Raw genomic sequence first — 24206 nt, 5'->3', positions numbered from 1 at the left:
ACGACGCAAAGTGCTCTTTTGACTTCTGTAAATCACGGAGTCACCGTTCATTTCTTGTTTATTTATTTATTTTTTGATTTCTTCAATGATTTTTATCAAAAAAAGGATTGCCAACTATAAAGTTAGGCATTGTTAATTACAATTGTTTAATCTTACCATCGTTTATGTGTTGCATAAGATACAAATTATAATCCTACTTTTTATTCACATTTTCGGATCAAGCATGTTAAATACACTTAAAAAGCTTATACTGATTTCATTTTATCTTTCAAATACGTAAAATCCAACAAAGACGAATTGTGGATTCTATAAACTTAACGAGTTACTGAGAATAATATAGTAGTTTAGCATTTACAAATTCCTTTTCTTTCACTTTGGACAAACAAGAATCACAGCCTAACTGAGAGTGGGTTTTTATACACTCAAAAATGAATTTACATATATATTATGTTGAACAAATTACGTATAGATAAATGCTCAACCACAAACTTTCACTCACTTGCTATAGTTCTTATGCAGAGATAAATTTAAAGTTCCCTCTATCTTCAATCCCAAATGGTGTATCTCTATTCTTTGAATCTCTTCGAGGGAAATTCGCAGAATGGTGGGAAGTAGAAGGAGAAGGGAAGGCACTGTCTCTGAAATCCTTCCGGATTCCCCATAAAACCTCACCACATTTTCTCATGGAAGGTCTTGAATGTCTCAAAGGTGCTAGGCATTGGTGAGCCAGTTTTAGTACTTTCTCCACTGCCATGGTTGATGGTGCATTTCTTCTTAGCTTCGGGTCCATTGCAAGGACAGGGTATCCTTCTTTTAACTTCTGCATTGCCTGCATTATTTATATGATGGTATGGTTATGCATTTCTGTTAGTTTTTGATGAAAACCTTTGATGCCAAAACGATTAGTTATGCAGTGTTAAATCAATCACGACTAGGACAACATTCTTTCAGAGTGAGGAAACGAAATAGAAGTTTATTTTTCCTTCTTCATTTTGCATAGTTAGACGCTTCTTTGCATTTCAAACAAAATATATATATATATATATATATACATATTCTTCATCTTTTCTCCTAGGTTTTAGTTGAGAATTAAGTCACATTGGAAAAATATATATATGAGTTGACGGTAAATACATGGAAACTGATTGAATGAAGTCGCTGATGTTGGTTCTTCTAGAACCAGCAAAGAATGGTAAAACATATAAGCAGTTGATTGTAATGTGCCAGATTCCCTTTCTAGCAGTGTGCCTCAAGAAGATTCTGCACTAGTTCGTTTAATTTTTTTTTTTTCATTGGTAACATACTTAAATTGCTTTCGTTATGAGCTGTCTAGTATATCATCTGACATAGACTGGCTAATCGATATTTCATTCAGAGCAGTTCTTAACCCAGTCTTTGTCTAGATTACTGGAGAAATAGGAACAGACCAAGATGAAGATGTCACTGTTCATGGAAACCAGGTAAAATGCAATTCTTGTGACACAAGTTTGGGAGAAATACTAGGAACAGTGGGCATATTAGGAGAGCTGCAATTATATTTGCTCCAGCTTTAAGTTAAAGAAACATGCAAAGCAAGTAGACAAGAAAAAGGCTAAATGAAGTCAGACTTAAGTTTTCATGATTGCCAGGAAAAAGGCTAAATGAGATGAGACTTAAGTTTTCATGATGGCATGGAATAAAAAATGCATAGAGTAACTCTGCATTAATTTCCTCGGTAAAAAGTTTGAGCAGAAAAAATGATTTGATTTAATTAGGATTTAGATTTACCAAGATTAATTAATCTTGAATAAGGAACTCTTCATTAACAGAGCAGCTCCAGGAGAAAATAATGCTATCAAACAGGAGGATTGAATTTACTAGACATCTCAGATATATGTAACTCTAATGAATTAGGTTGTTTAGAATACTTACCCATCTTATCGTTAGTCTCTCGCTGTTAGGTTTCTTTGTTTCAATGGGGTGTCTTCCTGTCATCATTTCTACGAGCAACACACCAAAGGAGTAAACATCACTCTTGTCGGTTAGTTGATACGTTCTGAGGTACTCAGGATCCAAGTAGCCTGATGTTCCTTTGATCTGGGTTGAAATGTGAGTTACCCCACTGTCTTCTGTAGTGACTCGTGCAAATCCAAAGTCTGTAACTTTTGCTCGAAGTTTCTCAGTGATGAGGATGTTGGATGCTTTTATGTCTCTATGTATTATTGGAGGATCTGTTAAATACATGGAAAAAAAAAAAAATTTAGTTCACCAAATGCTCTTAGAGTTTCAAGAAAAATGAGTCACAATGAATTGTAGTTCTAGACTAAGGTGTGTTTTTCTCAAAACTGGCCTGCATCTACTGTACCTTCTACAATTCCCATTTACCAACATATGACAACAGGAAAGCTCAGATGGGTTGTTATTTGGATCTGAAAATAGAAGTCTATGCAAAAATTAACAGTTTTAGACATTTTGCATGAGTAACTGCCTAGAAGTTAAACCTAAAGCTTTTGAAAAACAATGCCTCTACTTTTTTTAGATTAGAAATGATTGCATACCTGTATACATGTGAAGATAGGTAATTGCATGAGCTACATCAATTGCGATATCCAAACGCTCAGCAAGTTCAAGTACATTTCCATGTTTACCTGCATAAAGAGTGACATTTTTTTTTTTTTATCAAAATTTTTTGATGTAAGGATCTTTAGACTAATCAAACACTTGTAATAGCCTTATCATAACCATGTAGTGGGATTATTGGAAGGTGCTAATCTAAACCATCCTAAGAACCAACCAAAGGAACAATTACGCTAATCAAACACTTGCAATCATAAATCTTCCTTGAGTCTACTTTGTCGATGATGAAAGAAAGAAATATCAAAGTTGTCACTGGTAGAACCATAGAATAATATTGTAGATTGAATTTTTAAATAACTCTGACCTCAGTATGATTTTCAAACTCATTCTACTTTCAAAATTATTGAACACAGAGTTTTTTGGAATTTTTAACTTGTACTTAATCTTTTCAAATTTCCAGTTTTCAGGATAACAATTTATATCAGAACCTATATCTATACTTACCAAATACTCTTCTATTTCTGGTTTCCTGCCTCTACAGACTACTTTTGCTCATAACTAAGTTTAGAATTGAATAACAAACTGGTCACTTGACTTACCATCCAGATGTTCCCTAAGTGTTCCATTGCCAACATATTCAACCACAATAATTCTCTCATCTCCAAGCTCCAGAAACCCATATAGCCTGACCAAATTCAGATGCTCAATCATTGACAGGGCAAGTATTTCATTCCTGAACTCCGACGATAAGACCTTGTCATATGTATTCTGCAAAGATTTTCAACCCATTATAACATATAATCTTTGAAAAATTTATCTAGTTCATAATTTCATATCCCTTTTTCCCTATAATTCCATCTCATGTTCACATGCAAGCTTCAAATCATAGGTCCTAGCGAAGATCGCTTATGTGATATGCATAATGCTTAACAGTGTTTTTTTCACATTCTATTGCATAAGTTATAATCACATTATCTGGCATAGATTTACAATTAACATGTACCTTTTTAGCACGCTTTATAGCAACCAGTGTTCCATCTTTAAGCCTCCCTTTGTAAACTGTTCCAAACCCGCCCTCCCCGATTTTATTATCCGGAGAGAACTTATTTGTTGCCTTACTAATCTCTTCAAAGGAGAAGTTGAGTGTCCCAACTTGCCCACTTGCAGCATTGGAAGAAGCATTAGAGTACTTGTGTCTTGATGAACTGTTGCTGTAACTACCTGTGGAAAGGTCAATTGGAGCTGCAGATAATAAACACGAAATTAAATCAGATTATACACCACAATCTAATGATATACAAATTCCCAATTCTCAATTCATAGCTATGATAAGATCTGCAGAGAAATCAGTAAAAAGGGTTTTTGTACATACAAAAATTTATGATCCTTCGAGAATTAAAAGCAAAACGAAATCAGTGAAACTCACAGGAAACCCCTCTAATTTGGTCTTTTTTGTTTCTGCTTCCATCAGTAATATCAGATTTTGAGGCAGCCTTCCTTTGACTAAAGAGAAAGATTGTGAAAATCCCAGAAAATTTCTTGACTGCAACTCTGAAATATTTCAGGGCAGGATGAGATTTGTGATTGTTCTTGCTTGTGCCATTGCAAGTATCACCCTCTTGGAAGGCAGACTTCTGTTTTCTCTGGCTTGAATATAGGTTTTGGGGACTTGAAGTTTTCTTCATTTGCAGAGCTTATGGCCCTCTCATCTCAGCTGATTGATATTGACCATATTTGTTGTTATAATCGACAGACAAAAAAAGGAAAAAAAAAGAAAAAAGGTTTCTGGTTTCTATCATTTTCATGTATTTTTATTTGCTTGATTGGGGGACCAATTCAAACATGTGAATTGTAGCTTGCTTCCATGTCGAATTTCAATTACAAATTTTTTATAACTTGGTCAATCGAAGAAAATTGCAACTAGGGCAGCTTAACCCAGTTAAGCTTTAAAATAATACCAATTTTCAAAGCAAACTATAACGACCTAACTTAAACCTTATAGGCTAGACATCGACAGAAAGGACCGTTTCACGTCCTGTAAGAGTTGTATATGGCTTGTTTGCGGTTGATAAAAAGCTATTTACTAAATTAAATGAAAAATTTTATGTGTTACAAGAAAAAGTAAAAGAAAGAAAAAAAGAGAAATTTTATACGTGCTCGATGATACTGCATATTTGGATTCCTTTTAAAGTTATGATCCCCACCTCTAGTTCCAATCCTCCATTATAATATCAATTTCTTTTTAAAATATATGCGGTCGGTCCGAGGGAATTGATCGTAAATTCTCTTGCACACAGATAAAAATTGATGAAAATTACAGTAAATTCCGTCCACATGTAGCAAAAATCGTAATAAATTCCATCACACGTAGTTTCTCTCTCTCTCTCTCTCTCTATATATATATATATTATATATACTTTTAAATAAACTAATCTTTTTCTACCATTATTGACAAAATGGGCTCACGACGCAGACAAATTTTAAAAATGATGCATTCCTAATGAGCTAAAAGACAGATCGAACCAGAACAAAAATTCTATCAATTTATTATAATCTTTCTAGAGCCTGCCTCTCTACGTCTATCTCCATTGAGTTAGATCTGCCTCAATCATGGCTCAAATCCCCATTTTAAGTTTTCAATTTCGTTTGACCAAACTTGGGACCATTTGTTTTTTTTGCCCATTTTTTAATATATATATATATGAATATTTGTCTGAATTTAAAGACCGAGTAGAAGGAACCAGTAAGCCTTGGTTGGCTTCCAGATGGAACATATTTAGTACCCTTTACACCGCCAAACTACAAATAAAGCAGACAAGTTGAATTATCTTTTTTAAACTCTCCTGTTTTGTGAACGAAACAAGCATATTACAATGCAAAGTTTATACCTTATGACACCTCATAGCAGCAAGCTTCGATAGTCCCTAGCGAGTGGTCGACCGGTCTTGTTCTTCATAGTTTTTATGTTTGTGTGAACCTGACTTTTAATACTAAAAAATTATTTTGTTATATAAGATGAAAATTATTTTTATAAACATGTCTCAGAAATTATAAGTAAACATGCTCACCAAACTCAAAAATTTTCCCAAAAAACTATAGGACTTCTGAATATGTAAAACAAAATGCTCCTTCTCAAATGTATCGTTCTAGAAGGAAAATAACCTATAGTTCTTAAGAAACCAATTAGCAACTGGAAGACAACCAAATCAATTATGACTGGTATACGCGTGGCCTTAAATTTGTTCTCTGAATAAGATGATATACCCACCTGCATAAATCTTTCATAACTCATCTTTGAACACAAGTAATACATTTACAAAAATTGGTTGTAAAAGTCCCAAATGCATCAGAAAACAAACCGTTGATGCATGAGGACCGAGAATGTGCTATACACGGCTTTGAATTCATACAAAGAACAAGAAGGAGGTTATCTATAGACCCAAAAACCAAAAAAAAAAAAAAAAAAAAAAAAAAACCTCAAACATCTTGTACAGTAACTTAGGCCTGGTCCATTAGGATACAGCCAACATTTACAATCCTTGCTGGATGGTTTGTGGCCAGTAGTCTTATCATCTCATTCATGAAACTGTCAAGAAAGATTCAGCGCACTAGCCATTAGGAAGTCACAAAGTGAGAGTACAGCCACTGGAGTGACAAAGTGATCATATGCTAATTCGAAAAAGTGCCCAGTCCTCATGCACAGAATGTAGCGAATAAAATCAATCATGTTTTGAAAAGTTAAAAGATTCCCCTCATTCAAGTATTATGTAAGATGCTAATACCTGGTGAAAGAAAAATTATGGTTTAGCATTTGCAAGATATTATACATGACAACGAAATTAGTCCATGTGTTATCACTACCATAATGTGCACAACAGCAAAATAGACCTCTAGAAACACAAAGCAAATAAAAAGCAAAGAATAAAGCAAACCAGATATGGTATACTGACCAGGTTCATCAAAATTGACTCTCTCTCCAGTTGAAAAGAGGTTGTAGAAAATGGCAGAAATAAAATATAAGAGTGATGTAAGCAACAAAAATCCCTGGAATGAACCCACCAATTCAACAAAGAAACCAGCTCCAACTGTTCCCAAAATTGCAGCAAATGTTCCAGCAGTGTTTGATAATCCTAACAAAGTCCAAGTTGTTGTCATTGCATGTTAATTTCTTCAATCTCAAGAACATTAAATTCAGTGATTTTTCATCAAGTTTTGAGACTTAATTCATATAATGGAAAATATTAATATCAATAATATATTAACAAACACTTGCTTCCCATATATATTTTCACATATTACATATCTATTTATCCCAGATTCAAAAAAATAAATAAATAAAAATGATAAGATATATCATAAATGGTATTTACACTGCTAGACAAGCTTACTTAAAACAAATTATTGAACCGCAACAATGATAAATATGCTATCAAAAAATAATTTATAATAATACCGTGCAAAACACCAGAGTATTGTGGAGCGATCTCCTGGAAACAGGAAGAAATGATAAAAAGTTAAAAGATAAAGAAAGAGAATAGCCAGTTCTAACTAATAATTTACTTCTTAAGGTTTGCAGTACACCAACCTGAAGATTCACAAGAAAACCACAATGACTGAAAGATTTCAGCCCAACAGCTAATGTAAGCCAAGCAGATGCAATTGATGGACTTTTTGCCATAGTTAAACCCACAAGTGCAATTCCAGGACCAATAAAACCAATTGACTGCAGAGATCACATTGTGAAAAAATCAAAAATTGAAAAGCTACGTGCATATGATCAAGAAAGAACTGATGCAGGAGTGTGAAAAAGAAGGCAAATGACCTATCTTTCAAGTTATATATCACCTTACTATCTTATACCCACTTTGTACACTTTCCACAAGAAAAATGAGATTAGATGCATTTCTGACCAAGCAAGTTATTGTCATCGCTATTCATCAAAAAGTTATCATCCTTACTTTATGATCGAAAATAAAGAAAGGTATTGCCAGTGCTTGATCATTATCCATAAGCATTATGTAAACTGGCATATAGGACTCATTCTTTCATTTTTCAACCACCATCCCTGCTAATAAAAGGTATACTAGAATGTTGCTGAAGAATGTCATACCTGCATGATCTTGCGAGTCAAAGTGACACTAGTTCCACTCTGGATTAACATGTCAGACCATATACCAGCTAAGTAACCCATGACTGCCATCACACTCCATGGAACAGCACTGAACCATGCTGCATGTCTGAGGTCAACATGATATACCTATAATAGAAAGTCATTCATTTGAATTTCATGATAAAATATTCAAAACCTACTCATTATGGATTAGAACTAGGCCTTACAGAGTTGAAGTAAATGGGCATCCAGGAAAGAATAACAAAGAAACCCTGTAAAATTTGACAATAAGTAACAATTAGTTTAAGTGGACACACGATTTTGATATTAAGGTTTAAGATGCAAATGATAACTTACACCTTTTTTCTTTTTCATTCTTTTCCATTAACATGTTCAGTACGTAAAAAGAAAATAATAGCATGATGCTTAGAATAAATAAGTTCCAGATGTGCATGCATTACCCAGCTATGCATGGAATTAGCAACAATTAGGGACCATGTAGGCAGCTTAGAAAGCAAGCGCCTGAAAGGAGGTATCACTTTGGTTGTCTTAGATTTGTTCTCCACCGAGGAGGATTTCTGCGTCTTGTTCGTTATGTACTCCAGCTCATACTTTGATATCTGATTATGTCGGTCAGGGGTACTTGATGTTGCAGATATCCAAACCAAGACCCAAAGAAATCCAGATAAACCAAAAATCACAAAGGGTCCAAATACACCACCTTGTGACATAAGGATTGGTGAAAGTGTAAGTCCTATTGCACTTCCTAGCTGAAATCCAGCCATTGCAAGTCCAACAGCCCTGGCTCGCTCTGATTGAGGAAACCATCTAAAAGAGAAAAGTTCAAACATTGACTAAAATCATTAACCTCAAACAATTTTTTAGCATACAAAAAATCGTTATCTACATCATAGATTTGTTCTCAATTATCATTAAAGAAAAAGAAAAATGGAAGTTTGTAGAGCACCAACACCTTGCTACCATGTTGTTCATGCTAGGAAGAGCCACTCCTTCTGCAATACCAAGCATAGCTCGAGCAGCCAGAAGAGCCCATAGAGAAGTTTCTGCAGCCCAGGGTGTCAGAAAAGTTGCAAGAGACCACAATGCCACTCCCCAAGCCATGACCACTTTACCACCAAAATAGTCCACCAGTGTCCCTCCAGCAATGGGAGATATCATGTATCCCCATAGGAAAGATGACTGCCATAACTCATCAGTTTCAACCAATAAGAAAACTTTTAAGTATTAGAATCCTCCATAAAAAATAAATAAATAAAAGGTTCAAAAATTTGTTTATCAAAGATTACCCATCAAGTAAAAAGTTATAAATTTGATTTTTTTTTTTTTTTTTCCCCCCAACAGAACAAAATGAACATTTATAAATTATGTTCTTAGCTCTAGAGCCACTAATAAAAGATAATTCGAACTTCAAGGTTAAACGATTACCCATCAAGTAAATTTCATTTTTCATTTTTTTTTTTCCAACAGAACAAATGAACATTTATGAATTATATTCTTAGCTCTAAAGCCACTAAATAAGATAATTCAAAATTCAAAATCTCTATATAAAAAAAAAAAAAAAAATTCCAAAAAAATTCCAAAAAAATTCGGGAGCAGTGAAACCCACCTGAACAATACCAGAAAATGATCGGCTCCACCCGTGAGAAAGCGACAACGGTACAATCGCCACTGACATCACGACCCGATCGGCGTTACACAGCGCCAGAGACAAAGCAACCATCGCGACCACTTTGACCCTCTCAGAAGTGATGAACTCCGCGAAGCTGGGCGCCTGCACGACGTCCTTCTTCTTCTTCTTCTTCTCCTCCGGAGACGCGAATTGAGCATCGTCCGAAGAAACCTTGACCCGCTGCGACCGGAACTCAGACGACGAACCTCGTGGAAGTCGTAAATTCAGCAGCGGACCCGACGACGAAGCGTTTAAAGAAAGGTTCTTCTGTTCAGGAGGATTAAAGAAACGCTGAGAGAGTTGTCGTCGTCGTGTTGCTAATTCGGGTTTGGGAAGTTTGCTGAAAGAAGAGGTACGGATTGGTCGGTCAATGGCGACTGAATAGTACATAGTGGAAGGAACACTGGCGAAGAAGAAAGATACCAGCGACTGTGTAGTCCGTACGACGAGCCAAGATATTATTGTCAAATCCACCAAAAATGGCCTCCTCTTCTTTATTCAGTGTTTCACGTGGGTTTTTAGATATACAAGAATTTTGAGGATTCAAGCGTAGTACCACTTCGTTTATTAGTTTTTTATTTTTTATTCTTTTTGGACGTTATTTGGTTATTAGTTTGAAATAAGGGATTATACTTTTCCATTTTGCAGTTCTTATCATTTTTAGTTTAAATTAAATTAAGTAACAAACATCGTTTTATTAATACTAATATTATCCTATATATTGCAGACCAATAAAAGATATTAACGAATGTTTTTGAAAATGGGATAAACATGACAACATAAAAATCCAAAACAGTTTAAAAAGGATTCAGCCAATTTTTTAGAAAAAAAAAAATGTTGATTATTATTATCATTCAAATCAACTTGTCGAGGATTTTCCTGTGCATATATATATATATATATATATATATATATATATATATATATATATAATTTTAATTTTAGGAAACACCGATCAAACATGGCTTAAAGCTTTTAAAAGGAAAGAATAATATTTTTTCCGAATGTTTTTTGTTATCTTCTCTTTTAAACTCCCTTGTTTTTCAATTCATATTACACTGGTGCACTATCTAAAGCAATGACTTTTAAAATTACACAAAAAATAAATAAATAAATAAATAAATAAATTTTTAGTATAGAACTATATTTTTCTTTAATTTTGTTGAAGATTGTCTCTTCTTTCTCTTCCGCATATCATTTTAATTTGAATAAACTTCAAATTAAAAACCATCAATGTGTCTCTCTGTTCTTAGGCACACAATTTATCTCCTTCACATTTTAATTTTATTCAATTTTAACCTCATTTAAGCTAATATTCTTTTTAGTAAAACAATTATTTACAATCAACTTAAGAAATATATTCAATTTAGAATTTAAAAAATTTTAAAAGTATTTAGAAGTTTAGAAGTACTTAATTTATATTTTTAAAGAATTCATACAAGTCCAATTATATTCAATTCAGATTTTAATGGATTTTATAAAATTCTATTAAAATCAAAGTGTATTCAATTAAGACTTTATAAAATTCTTTTAAAATCTAGTGATATTCAAAAAATCATTTATTTTAAAAAATTTTAAAAAATAATGAATTTTAATATAATTGAAAAGATTTAATTAGTGAAATTGTGAAAAAAAATTATCAATATGAAATCTAATATTAATACCAAAGATTTAATTGGATTCTTATAAATTTTTTATAAAATCTAAACAATTTCATAACAATCCATCAAATCTTTTAAAATTTATAATTCATTTTAAATCCATTAAATTTTAAATTGAATACACTCATTTTAGTTATATATTTATCAAATTTACTATAGAATTTTTCAAAAAATTACTACATGTACTACTTAGCTCAATATGGTACTCCGGGCGAAAAATTAGCGACAATGTTAATACTCTTCCCAATGCAAGGGTCTAGTAACCTTGATAATCAAAAAATTCAACATGGCAAAGCTATAAAAATCTTTCCTTTTTTAATTATTTATTTATTTATTATTATTATTTTTTTTTTACTGAAAAACTATTAAAATCTTTAGACAATTTATTCAACGTTATCACATCATTGGGTTTAAATTACGACAATAACATTGAAATGTAAAAGTGACATATAATATTTTCTAAAAACACAAAATGTATACATGCAAGATACAAAATAGAGAAGGCTCTTTTGAAAGTACCCTTTTAATTCAAGTTACAACCTCTCTAAAACTCAGAAACACCGTTTTAGAGACAGAATACTAAATCTCTACAAAAACGATGAAACAAAGTGTATGATTTATATGAACAAGACAGGAATTCAGAATAAATGTACCCCGGAAAATTTTCCTTTCACATGTAATAATTATAATCAGATTTTGCTCGCACGTTGACGAAACAATGAATGCCTACCTTCAGCGATAATCTCCCCAGTTGCTTTGTTTCTCACCAGCACAACTGTTGCAGAGTACCTCCCTCTTTGTCCTAAAACTCTTGCAGTGATCTCTAACTCATCCTGCAATTGCCCCATCTTAACATCAAATATCACATACGATACACCCGAGGAGGATAACCCCCCCCCCCAAAAAAAAAAAAAAAAGGAAAAAAAAAAGAGAGAGAGAGAGACCCAAATCTAAATCTTAAGCCACCAATACATAATAAACAATGTGAAATTCATAAACCGACTCCCAGAAGCCAAACCAGTCTTAGCATAGGTAGTTTAGCTAGCAAGCTAACCCATATTGCCAAATTATGAACAACAATTACAATTCTTCGCAGATTCAAAAGTAACATTGTAACGATGCTTGTTAGTAAACAAGTTGCAGTAAAACTCTTTGTTAAAGATATTTAAGAAAGTTGATTAATTGAGCAAATTTCCAGGCTGAGAGGGGGGGAAAAAAAAAGTGGAAGGCTCAGAAATGGACATTGGGAAACTTTGCTTACATTGAGCTTGGCGGTCGTAAGAAATGAGATGGACATGTCCACCGAGACGTTCATAGGCAGACCCTCGACATGAACTACGGCACCACCAACCTCATCCACAAGATTTGCGATCTCACCGTTAGCTAAATTTCCTTCCCTATCCTGCCACCACCAAACCCAAAATTTATGATATGCTTAAAACAAATACTCGAATTTAAATCCAGAAGACATAGAAATTTGGGTCAAACGAGCTCATGGAAGCTCTCTTCACAATCCAATTCTGAAGGGGAAAAAACTTCACTGCCTATTCCCAATTACTAGTTCAATAAGGTAATTTTATGGGTAAGCAACTAAAAAAGCTCGCAAATTTTATTGTTGGTTGCAATATATATATATATATATATATTTTAATCACAGAGACATTTAATCAAATATATGAGCGGCGTAGATGGCTTACAATGAAGCGAGGAAGAACCTTCAAAGTACAAGCCACGAGTCCGGGTTCAACTCGGTCGACTCGGATTCCTCTGAGAGCGAAATCCTCGTAGAAGCTGGAGTTACCGGCTTGGTGACAGGGAACGACGAGTCGCGACACGCTTTCGGACTCATCGTCCGTCAGTTTCAGAAACCTCTTCGCTTTCTCCATGTCGGGCCAATTGGGAAGATGATCATGTGGATAACTAATCGTGTCTGTATATTGGCTCCGAATGTCAGAATTGTGAGGCCGATTGACTTAAATAGCGGCTTGAACTTTGATTTTACCGTATTGTCCCCGGGGACCATTATGATGGTATTTTAATTTTGTGGACAATCACAAAAATTATTCATGTATTTTCAAGCTCGTCTTCAATTTAATTCAGGAATCTTTTGGAAAAAGATAAAAAAAAAAATGGCGTTGGTAAACTATGATATACAATGCTATCAAATTGGCTCGTTTGATAAGTTTATTTTAGTTAGAATTTAAATGAGTTTACTAACGAGTATTTAAATAGATACTAAATTTTTTTATTAATAGTTGTTTTGAATGTGCATATGTCTCGAGTGCCATGCTTATAGAGATGAGAGGGAGAGTCCAAAGGCAATGATTAAAGTATATTATATAAAATAATATATATATATATATAAAATTATTTTTTTGGGTAATAATATGTATATAAAATAATAATGGGTACGTCCTCAACTTAAAGCTAATTCTCTCTTTAAAAACTATTTTTGCTTATAAACTTGAATATTTGGAAGCAACTTTTTCATTAATTGTTGATAATTACTGTTGAATAATATATTTGATAAATGTCTGACAAGCTTATAATTTGATAAAACCTTTTCAAAATGCCATTAACCATTCAATAGAGTGAGCAAAATAAATAATTAACTTGAACATTGAGAAAAAACATAATTTTTAAGGGTTAAAACACCAAATCCAACGTAACCCTCATATTATAATGGGGTCTAATAGCATATAATTATATACAGACATCTATTAGCATTTGCATATGGTGAAACGTCCATCAGAGCATTTATATATATATATATATATATATATAGTCCTATTACAATGGACTTTTTAGTCATACACTTATCGTGAAAAAATTATATAAAATAATTGTGTGAGCATGGTAGCCCTATTACCAGTAAAAATAGGATAGAGTAGGAACTTCTAGTAATTGGATTTGCTTCCTAACAACGGCCTGAGTTTACAAGTTCACTATAATGTTTGTGTTTATATTAAATGTGCTTTTCAATTAAGGTTTTGGATTAATTATCTTTTTTCTTTTTCTTATTTTGGTAACGAACCTTCTACTTTAAAGTTATAACCCTTTGTGTCATAATTCCAAGGGCATATATGGTGCCACGTATTAAAACACCGGATGGTAAACCATCTTGTGTTTGGTTCCAATAACACACACACCGAGGCACGTAAAACTTATCCTGAACCGTCAATAGTGCAAATGGGGGTGGGGGTGGGGTTGGATATACGGTGTATTGGACCATTCCCAATTTTTTATTTTTTTTTTCTTTTTCTTCATCCAATAATGCTTGTCTTCTTCTTCTTCTTCTTCTTCTTCTTCTTTCTTTTTCTTTTCATTTTTTTTTTAATTTTTTTGTTTTGTCATGTATTAAGAATTCGTTAAAAAAATCCCCCCATGTTGTAATAGAAAAAATATATCTATATAATTATTATTTTTGATTTTTCAATTTTACTTTTTTATTTATTCCTTGTGTATTATATAACCTTTTTCTTAGCGCTCTTATGTATAACAATTCTTGCTTGTAACTTCAGCCAAATAATATATAATACATGCACAATGTCAAAAGTTTATATTATGATTTATTATATAATAATATATGTGAAAAATTATAATTTATTTATCATTTTTTAATTATATTGTTTATTATATAAATGAACTTTATAATAAGTTATCTTTTTTTAATGTGCAAAATGATAAAATAATAATGTAATATTTCATATATAAGTGTAAAATAATTTTTTTTTTATAAATCAAATTTTATCAAAAATCAACTCCTAAAATGATAGAGGATAATTTTTAAATTTTGAAGGGTAAGTAATGATTTTTCAAACCTTAAAAGTATCAATGATTTTTATCAAAGCTAGTGAATGTAGATAAATTTTTCTTTAAAATAAAATATATAAACCTACAAATAATTGTTGAATGTTTGGTTATTAATGGTTTGTAACACCGTATCATTCATCTATTATATAAGAAAAAAAATCTTTTTCATGATTATCAACACCAATTTAAATTCTTAGCTGATTCAAGAGTCAAACATCAATGCTTGTTAGAGGTATTCAAGAAAGTTGATTTGTTGGGCAAATTTAAAAGTTAATAGGATTTAATTATTCTTAACTCCATAATTATCTCATTAATCTTTCTCTCTCTCAATTTCTTTTGTTTTTCTTTTGTGTGTGTGTGTGTGTGTGTGTGAATCTCCGTATTTTCCCTCATAGAGATAGGGAATGTGGATTTTAATTAGCATTCATCCATACTCTCTATTTCACCCAAAATATCTCTTTTTCTAGGACCTACTCACCTATAAATATTGCATTGCATATAGATTTTGACATAAATTTTTTTTTCTTTCCGGGGATGAAATGAATTTCATACAGAAGCCTCGGATTACATGCAAGATGTTTCATCGGGAGGCCATGTAACTCGATTAAATCTATTGCCAATATATATATGTATATAACATTGCATATGGATATGGGAAGCATTATGTAACCCACCATTTAAGAAGAAGCACACAAAAAAAAAAAAAAAAAAAAAAAAAAAAAACCAAGTGGAAGGCCAATATGAGAGAGATGGAATTGGTTGCTTACATGGAGGTTGGCAGTGGAAAGAAATGAGATGGATATGTCCACGGAGACGCACAAAGGGAGACCTTCTACTTGGACTACGGAACCACCAACTACATCCACTATATTTGCGATCGCACCGTTTGCTAGCTTTCCATCTCTATCCTGCCATTCACCAACCCAAAACTCAAAAAGACTCTCCCTTCCGGATCACTAGAGCTTGGCTCAAGATTCCCATTTTTTTTTTTTTTTTTTTTGGGGGGGGTAAGAAAAACTTTTCCAAATTTAGTAGTACTAGGTTACAAACAACAAACATATTTTCGGCAGCGTAGGTGACTTACAATCAAGCAAGGAGGGACCTCCTGGCTCGACAGGCTTTGGGACTCATCGTCTGTCAGTTGTATATACCTTCTGGCTTTCTCCATGTCTGAGTCGCCTTTGTTTCCTTTCGTGCATACGTTTTGGGAGATTCTCTGTGCGTCGACGTGTGTGGGTTGATATTTATTGAAAAGACGATCTAAAACAAACAGTGTGGGGATAATAAATGTGTGTGCCTCTGTATCATAACCGACTTTAAAAGCTGATAGCAAGGTGGCTGTACCTATAAAATTGAGGAAGAGTGAGCCTCACGTGGACAAAGGCCTGAACTCGGAACATTTTGTTGGTATCTTTTGGACATTAATCACAAAAATTAATAGTGTGTAAAATACCAATATAATTTAACCCATATTCTTTCTTCTTCTTTTTTATTTAAATCGTAGTCATTATCATTAAGCTGCTCCTGCAAGAAAGAAACTAGTACTAAATTGTGGTTCCCCACCTCTTTATAATTCTGGTTCTGTCCCTGCATGATTTTTATTCTCAATATAATATTCTAATAAATTTTTATTTTTATTTTTTAGATTCTACAGCTCGTTCTTTCTGTTTTCTAGTTCTAGTTCTCTTTAATTTATTTCTTCAAACTTTATTCTTACATTTCATTCGACACTTTAAATTTGTTGTAAAAGTCTTTTATTTTTAAAACAAGTTGTGTACAATTGGCTTGTGCTCAGGTGATATAAAAACTCATCACTTAACTATAAACGTAAAGAAAACTAACTACAAGATTACTGAAGAAAACAAATACAGAAACATCAATTAATAGAATAAGATCCATTTTAAGGAACATTTTTCAGTTTTTATTCATTATAAATTACTACTATAATGCATACTTTTGATGATACAAACAGAAAAGGAAAACTGAAAACTAAAAAAATAACATTATAAAACTATTATTGGGTTATTATCATTTTACTCCACCGATATTTGACTTAAAATCAAACACCTATGTTTTAAAAACTATCATACATCTCTCCAATAGTTTTAAAAGATTTTCATCTACCTTTTCTATCTTTCGATTTACACTCTTTGAGTTTAGCGTTAATCTTTATCATTTTCACCCATTATAGAAGTCTTATTGGTATTTTCAAAAGTAAGGAGATCTCATTAAAATAAAGACAATTCTCAAAGAATTACCATGAAACAATTTATCACTTTATTATTTTTATGTCACTTTATATTGTTGAAAAAATTATGGACAACATGTTATATTTTTTAAAATAATATTCAACAGGTCAAGCTGTGAATTTGACATGTAGATATTGGAGTAGAGTTGTTCTTATGAGATTGCTGAGTAGCTTGTCATCTTTGCATATATGGTCAAAAAAATGAAAAGAAAAACTAGTTTGAATATTACATCACATAAGGACAGGCATCAAACAAAACTGTTTTGAAAGTTTCGAAGATAGAAGAGGAAGGAATATTTTAATGACAGATTTCCGTGCCAATTGGTGTCAAGTGTGGGGCTTTGTCTTGAAATATACATTTTTTTGGAGACTTTCCTATTTCCCAACTCCCATATAAGGGCTAGATTTTGGTTGCTCCTCTTCTTTTTGGGTCCTGTAATCTTTTTATTATTATTATTATTTTTAATTTTTTTAAATTTTTTTTTTTAATTTTTGGGTTCTAAGGGTTAATTACACTGAGCACCTTCGAGTTTTTCCTTAATTAAAACTGAATATCTTCAATGTTTCCATAATTACATTGCACACTCTCGAGGTTTTCCTTAATTACAATCGGATACTTTTATGTTTCCATAATTACATTGTACACCATCGAGATTTTTTTCTTAATTACAACCGGATATCTTCATGTTTCCATAATTACATCCACCTCCCTTCTGACAAAACTTCATCTATAAATGTACTTTCTCTCTTATTTGCCAGTTAAAATTTTATTAATTGTCCATTGTATATATTAATTAGACGTGAATTTTGATTGATTTGAAAAAAAAAAATTTTTAATTTGAAAAGGTTAAAGCCCAACGGATAGTAAGTACAAGAATAACTAGGTCATCTTTATAATATTATATCACAAAGGTGAGAAATTAATATCACAAAGGTGATCTAATTATTTTTGTACTTACTATCCGTTGGGTTTCAACTTTTTCAAATTAAAAAAATTTTATTTTTCAAATCAATCAAAATCCATATTTAATTAATACATATAAGGGACAATTAATAAAATTTTAACTGCCACATAAGAGAGAGGGTACATTTTTATGGATGAAGTTTTGTCAGAAGGGAGACAAATGCAATTATGAAAACATGAAGGTACTCCGTTGTAATTAAAAAAAATTTCGAAGGTATGCAATATAATTATGAAAACATAAAAATATCCGATTGTAATTAAAAAAAATCTCAAAAATGTACAATATAATTATAAAAACATTAAAAGTACTCAACTGTAATTAAAAAAAACCTCGAAAATACCATGGTAATTAACCCGTTCCCTAATCATTTCAAGAAATCCAGTTCCAATACATTATAGGCTTGGGCTCGATACGCAAAAGAATTAAAGTAAAACCTTACATGGATTTTATTCCAATATATATACATATATATATATATATATATATATATATATATATATATATATATATATATATATATATATAAGATAAAATTATATATGGATAAAAATAAAGTTTTTTTTTTTTTTTTTGGGTTCATGTGAATTCTTTCTCTCTTTCATTTACTTCTTCTCCAGTCAATATTCATTTTCCTACTTTACGTTACTCCCAATAATAACAATAATAGAATAAACAGAAAAAAGTCTTTTTTTTTCTTTTTTTTTTTTCTATAAAATAACATCCATAGAATGGATTGGTGTTATATACTCAGAGTGAGGGTACAGTATATTGCACACTTGAACCATGTAGCAACAAATCACTTGGGAAAATTAAGATCAATTATGTTGTTAATTTGGTTTGCAAGTGACATTATCAATGTATGCTCCAATTTACAAAATGTCTATACTAACTTGTTTACAAATAATTAACTTATATTAAATACGTATGTTTGATTTATGTTTCTAGTTCTCATTTATATTCTCAAGTTTCATTCAACATATCTAAATATTTGTTCTAGTTGAATTTATCTTTGCTATCAGACTTTTTTTTTTTTTTTAATAAGTCAAAAACGATTAAATAGTTTTGTTATGTAATTTAATAAATTTGTTTATTTTAGTTAAGATTTATAATTGCAAACTATTATATATATATATATATATATATTTTTTTTATCTCAAATACTTAGGCTTAGAGTGGCATGCCTTAATTAACAGTTGAAAAAAATTATCAATCATAAGTTTTTTATTAATTAAAATAATAATAATACTCCAGTTCAAGACTTCAAGCTGTGAATTTGAGACTAGATATTGGAGTGAAGCAGTCTGTCCACTTGCTTCAATATTCAGTCCCTGAAAATAAAATAAAAAGCACAATGTTGCAGAAGACCACAATGCTATTGACACTCCCCAAGCCATTGACATTACTTTATAGTTTTATATGTAATACCTTTTCAATTCCACCGGAATGTTTAGTTAGCAGGATTGCCTTGCCGATATAGAAACTCCTCATGTGTCTTTTTTTTTTTTTTTTTTAACCTGATATGATATCACAAACTATTCATAATTGAACAAACCTCAATATTTATATAGGATCTATATTTTTTATTTTATCATTATACGATATTGTAGATGTTTATAAATTGCTAAATTAACATTGTACGTGGTAATGGAAAAAGTTATGAGAAGATATGGTATAGCTATTATATATAAATACTATTATATATAAACACCTTATCGATTCCACCACTGGGTTTAGTTAGTGAGATTACCTTGTCACCATATAGAAAACTTCCCAAAACATTTTTATGTAATCACTAACTAGATATTGTGTCACAAATGATTTATAATTGAACAATATTTATATAAAATGCACATTTTATTTTATCCTTGTGTATGATTATAAATTATTGAGTTCTACATTGCACGCACTAATTAAATAAAATTTAAGATAACATGATATAACTATTACATGTAATACCTTTTCCATTCCACCACCATCTTTATTTAATCGGGTTGCCTTGCTAGTGGAAAGCACGCCCCTTCCCCTCTCCCATCGGTTGTGGTGGGAAGAGATGAAGGTTAATATGAAACATAGAATTTGGTGGAAAATCATTGCCAATTAATTGAAGTGGCGTTGATGTGACAAATTCTATGCAAACAGTAGGATCTATTTGACAGCTTTCCACGGTGCAATGTTGAGAATAAGATTGCCCCAAAATGGAGTTTAGGACCAAAAAGTGCGGTTTTTGAGATTGAGCTTTGAAAATATACGCCTTCCAATTTCTAAGTTACAACCTCTATAACTTGCAAACACCGTTTTATTGTCAGAAATACCGAATCTCTAAATCCAAAACAATGAAAAAAAAGAAAGAAAAAAAAGTACATTATCACAAATACACGTGCTCTTTCTTGAATGAAAAATCAGATTTTGCTAATAGGTAGACGAAACAATGAATGCCTACCTTCAACAATAATTTCCCCAGTTGCTTTGTTTTTCAGCAGCACCACTGTTCCAGAGTACCTCCCTCTTTGTCCTAAAGCCCTTGCAGTAATCTCTAACTCATCCTGCAATTCCCCATCTTAACATCAATACAATACAATAATACAACAACAAATCATGTGTAAAAATCTTATAAATAGATCCCAGAAAGCCAAAACTAGTCATATTTGCGAAATGCAATGAAAGGCTAGTAGATTAGATTATGAACACCAATTCCAATTCTTAATTAGCAGATTCGCTCCATAAACTAACGTTACAACGATTTTTAATTTTAGTAAACCAAGTTGCAGTAAAACTCTTTGTTAGAGATATTCAAGAAAGTTGATTACGGCGGCAAATTTTTTTTTTCCCCAAGAAAAAAAAAAAAAAAAAGGGCCAAGTGGAAGCCAATTTTAGAAACTATGCTCACATCAAGCTTGGCAGTCGAAAGAAATGAGATGGACATGTCCACAGAGACATTCATAGGCAGACCCTCAACATGGACTGCGGCACTACCAACTACATCCACAATATTTGCAATTGCACCATTAGCTAACTTTCCATTCCTGTCCTGCCATCACCAACTGAAAACTTCATAAATGACATCGAAATGTAATTTATTTGCTTAAATATTTGTTAATGTGAATTAATGATATATAGCTAGAGTTTGTTATCTATTTCATTGACTATAAACTTTTTTTTAATTAATTTTGTTTTGATATTCTTTAATTTCGGAATGGGCCATTGATTTAAAACCAACCACATTCAACCTTTTATTTTTAATGGTGCTCATTTAGCCCTCTATAAATTTAAATTTAATGTATATGTTTTCTAACCGCTAATGCAATTTTGTTTTTTAGTGCTGAATTGGATAGTAGATTTAGGATTATTAATGTGTGCGTGGAGCATCCAGATGGATTTTAAAACCAAGGATTTACATTGCAATATTCCAAAATTAAAAACATCAATTTTTTTTTTTTTAAGCACAATTGACTATAAGCTTAAAACCAAAAACAAAAAAACCAACACAAAGTTGAAATTGTATTAAATTTGGTGGTTATGTTTTGAATGATGATACGAGACACCGAATTTAATAACCAAAATTTTAATAAGCAATGATATAATAAGTTACTAATAATTGTTAAATTAATAATGTCTCGCATTCATGAGGTAAAACCAATGAAATAATGCCAAATTACTGAATACCAATATTTTGATTGAAAAATTTGATTATTCCAAATTTAATCTTATTTTTATTTTATTTATTTATTTATTTATTTCATATCTTTATAGTTAATTAAAATGTATAATAAATTCCAACTGTTACCCATAAATATTTAAAGTGATTACACATAATTAGATTAAAAAAAACAAAAGAAAAAAAAAATATCACGTTAACAACTTTATAGTTGGTTTGCAATTTATTTATTTATTTATTTCATAAAGACATTCTATCAAACATATGATGGGCAAAGATGAACTTACAATCAAGCGGGGAGGGACCTTGAAAGTGCAAACCACGACTCCTTGTTCGACTCGGTCGACCCGGATACCGTTGAGAGCGAAATCATCATAGAAGCCGGAGCAATGAGCCGGATCGACGAGACGGGACACAATTTCGGACTGATCGTCTGTCAATTGTAAAAATGTCCTGGCCTTCTCCATGTCTAAGTCGCAAAGTTTGCTCCGCAGAAACTTGCACACTTTGACGTTTTTGGAAAGACGACCCAAACAGTGCGGTTGTATAAAGTGGCAAAATGAGGGCGTCTATATCATTACTGTTCCTGTTTAAAAGCTGGTGACAAGGTGGGCTCAAAATATAATTGAGGCCAAATGGGCCAACGTGTACAAAGGCCTGAACTCGGAACATTGTGATGGTATTTTTGTGGAAGAAATAATCACAAAAATTATTCATATAGTATATTCAACCTCGTTTCAATTTAGTTCATAATTATTTTTTTATTGTCAAACGCTGATATAACATCAAATTGACCTGTTTGTTAAGTTTAGAATTATAGATACTATATTTTTTAAAATATAATTGTTTCGGACATGTATGTGTCTCGAATGCCATGTTTATAGAGATTAGAAAGACAGAGCATTTAAGATTTATGATCCAATGGAGATATTCACCTATCATATTGTCAACTGAAATAATTTTCTAGTATTAGAAACTACAGCCTACTTTCTCTTTCTAGTTCTAGTTTTCAACTTCATTTTAAAGTTTCATTCTACATATTAAAGTTGTCTAAGTTGAATTTGGATTTGTTTAAAGATACTTTTTATCTTTAAAACCATAAATAACCTTCAAACAATTTAAATGCTTTTGTGTATGGTTTTCAATTTTGCTTTAAAAACTTAAAAAAAACTAGCTAGAAGAAGAAGAAACACCAATTAATAAAATAAAGTTCATTTTAATGAACATTTTCCATATTAATAAAATAAAGTTCATTTTAATCAACATTTTCCCCCTGTTTTTTTTGGTCATTATAAATGACTACCATCATGTATACTTCATGTCACAAACAAAAAAGGAAAAAAAAAAAATATATATATATATAGATAAATTACTGGTGAGAGGTTAAATGTTTATTCAATACAATCATTTGTTTTTACACCAATTAATAAAATAAAGTTCATTTTGATGAACAAGGTAAAGAAGATTACTGGTGAGAGGTTAAATATAATTTATTCAACACAATCATTTGTCTTTACATCAATTCATAAAATAAAGTAGATTTTAATGAACATGGAAAAAAGATTACTGGTGAGAGGTTAAATGTAATTTATTCAAGACAATCATTTGTTTTTACATCAATTAATAAAATAAAGTCCATTTTAATGAACATGGAAAAGAAGATTACTGGTGAGAGGTTAAATGTTTAGTCAATAAAATCTTTTGTTTTTACATCAATTAATAAAATAAAATTCATTTTAATGAACATTTTTCATATTAATAAAATAAAATTCATTTAATAACATTTTCCTTTTTTTTTTTCAATTATAAATGACTAATACTTCATCTTACAAGCAAAAAAATAATAAAATAAAATATTGGTGAGAGGTTAAATGCTCATTCAATACAATCATTTGTTTTAAATTTAACATCGATCTTTATCATTTGTGTCCGTATCAAAATATAATTGAAATTTTCAAAAGCAAAGAGGGTTTCATTGAAATAAAGATAAATACTAAAGATACATGAAAGAATTATCTATTTTCACCAAAAAAAACAAATGAAAGAATTATCCATTTATTATTTCGCAATATGTAACTTTTTTTTTTAAGACCCTTTATTATTTTGGAATATGTTACTTTTTTTTTTTTCTCTCAAATATTTAATATATAGTGTGGTATGTTGTTGAGAAAATAATGGACAATTTGTTATTGTTCAACATGTCAAGCTGTGAATTTGACAGTAGATATTGGAGAAGAGATGTTCTTGTGGGATTGCTGAGTAGCTTGCTTCCGTATACAGTCTTAAAAAGAAAAGCAAGCTAGTTTGAAGATTACACATAGCATAAGGGCTGAAAAAGGACAGGACATCAAACAAAATTGTTTAGAAAATTTAGAAGACAATCAAGGAAGGAGCAATTTTATGGCAGATTTCTGTGCCAATTGGTGGTGTCCAATGTGGGGCTTTGACTTGAAATATACAATTATTTATTTATTTATTTATTTTTTTCTGGCGACTTTCCCATTTCCC

At 31.4% G+C, this 24206-nt stretch overlaps 4 protein-coding genes and 1 long non-coding RNA gene across 8 annotated transcripts; all 5 read right to left on the bottom strand.

Moving 5' to 3' along the window:
- Window positions 1–289: 289 nt before the first annotated feature.
- LOC107430539 (calmodulin-binding receptor-like cytoplasmic kinase 2) lies at window positions 290–4767 on the bottom strand. Its single transcript, XM_016041381.4, has 6 exons — window positions 3983–4767; window positions 3560–3798; window positions 3156–3324; window positions 2538–2627; window positions 1912–2210; window positions 290–829 (listed from the first exon to the last, which is right to left on the bottom strand). Exons 1-6 carry the CDS (start codon window positions 4239–4241, stop codon window positions 512–514), a joined length of 1374 nt encoding a protein of 457 aa, XP_015896867.3. The 5' UTR covers window positions 4242–4767; the 3' UTR covers window positions 290–511.
- A 1058-nt stretch (window positions 4768–5825) lies between these two features.
- On the bottom strand, window positions 5826–9933 carry LOC107430537 (probable anion transporter 4, chloroplastic). 2 transcript variants are annotated; one of them, XM_016041379.4, is made up of 9 exons: window positions 9294–9933; window positions 8640–8866; window positions 8128–8494; window positions 7894–7938; window positions 7667–7813; window positions 7142–7279; window positions 7010–7043; window positions 6507–6686; window positions 5826–6338 (listed from the first exon to the last, which is right to left on the bottom strand). In XM_016041379.4, the coding sequence occupies exons 1-9, from the start codon at window positions 9744–9746 to the stop codon at window positions 6313–6315; spliced, it is 1617 nt and encodes a 538-aa protein (XP_015896865.3). In that variant the 5' UTR covers window positions 9747–9933; the 3' UTR covers window positions 5826–6312. The 2 variants fall into 2 exon arrangements, with proteins under 2 accessions (XP_015896865.3, XP_024935191.3); XM_025079423.3 differs by lacking the exon at window positions 9294–9933 and having other exon boundaries at window positions 8638–8778.
- Window positions 9934–11446: 1513 nt separating this feature from the next.
- LOC107430557 (uncharacterized) lies at window positions 11447–12973 on the bottom strand. The gene is made up of 3 exons (XM_016041402.4): window positions 12715–12973; window positions 12279–12419; window positions 11447–11850 (listed from the first exon to the last, which is right to left on the bottom strand). Exons 1-3 carry the CDS (start codon window positions 12901–12903, stop codon window positions 11707–11709), a joined length of 474 nt encoding a protein of 157 aa, XP_015896888.3. The 5' UTR covers window positions 12904–12973; the 3' UTR covers window positions 11447–11706.
- Window positions 12974–15430: 2457 nt separating this feature from the next.
- On the bottom strand, window positions 15431–16118 carry LOC125421188 (uncharacterized). The gene is made up of 2 exons (XR_007239364.2): window positions 15915–16118; window positions 15431–15738 (listed from the first exon to the last, which is right to left on the bottom strand). It is a non-coding gene; the product is annotated as an uncharacterized LOC125421188 (long non-coding RNA).
- Window positions 16119–20244: 4126 nt separating this feature from the next.
- On the bottom strand, window positions 20245–22279 carry LOC107430558 (uncharacterized). Of its 3 annotated transcripts, none has more exons than XM_048468571.2 (4): window positions 21986–22279; window positions 20931–21071; window positions 20484–20586; window positions 20245–20318 (listed from the first exon to the last, which is right to left on the bottom strand). In XM_048468571.2, exons 1-4 carry the CDS (start codon window positions 22163–22165, stop codon window positions 20305–20307), a joined length of 438 nt encoding a protein of 145 aa, XP_048324528.2. In that variant the 5' UTR covers window positions 22166–22279; the 3' UTR covers window positions 20245–20304. The 3 variants fall into 3 exon arrangements, with proteins under 3 accessions (XP_048324528.2, XP_015896890.3, XP_015896889.3); XM_016041404.4 differs by lacking the exon at window positions 20245–20318 and adding an exon at window positions 20322–20362; XM_016041403.4 differs by lacking the exon at window positions 20245–20318 and having other exon boundaries at window positions 20322–20586; window positions 21986–22278.
- Between the last annotated feature and the right edge of the window lie 1927 nt (window positions 22280–24206).

The sequence above is a fragment of the Ziziphus jujuba genome, chromosome 10 (assembly GCF_031755915.1).
Source record: "Ziziphus jujuba cultivar Dongzao chromosome 10, ASM3175591v1".
In the NCBI taxonomy this organism is placed as follows: domain Eukaryota; kingdom Viridiplantae; phylum Streptophyta; class Magnoliopsida; order Rosales; family Rhamnaceae; genus Ziziphus; species Ziziphus jujuba.
This window is presented reverse-complemented; position numbering and strand designations above follow the sequence as displayed.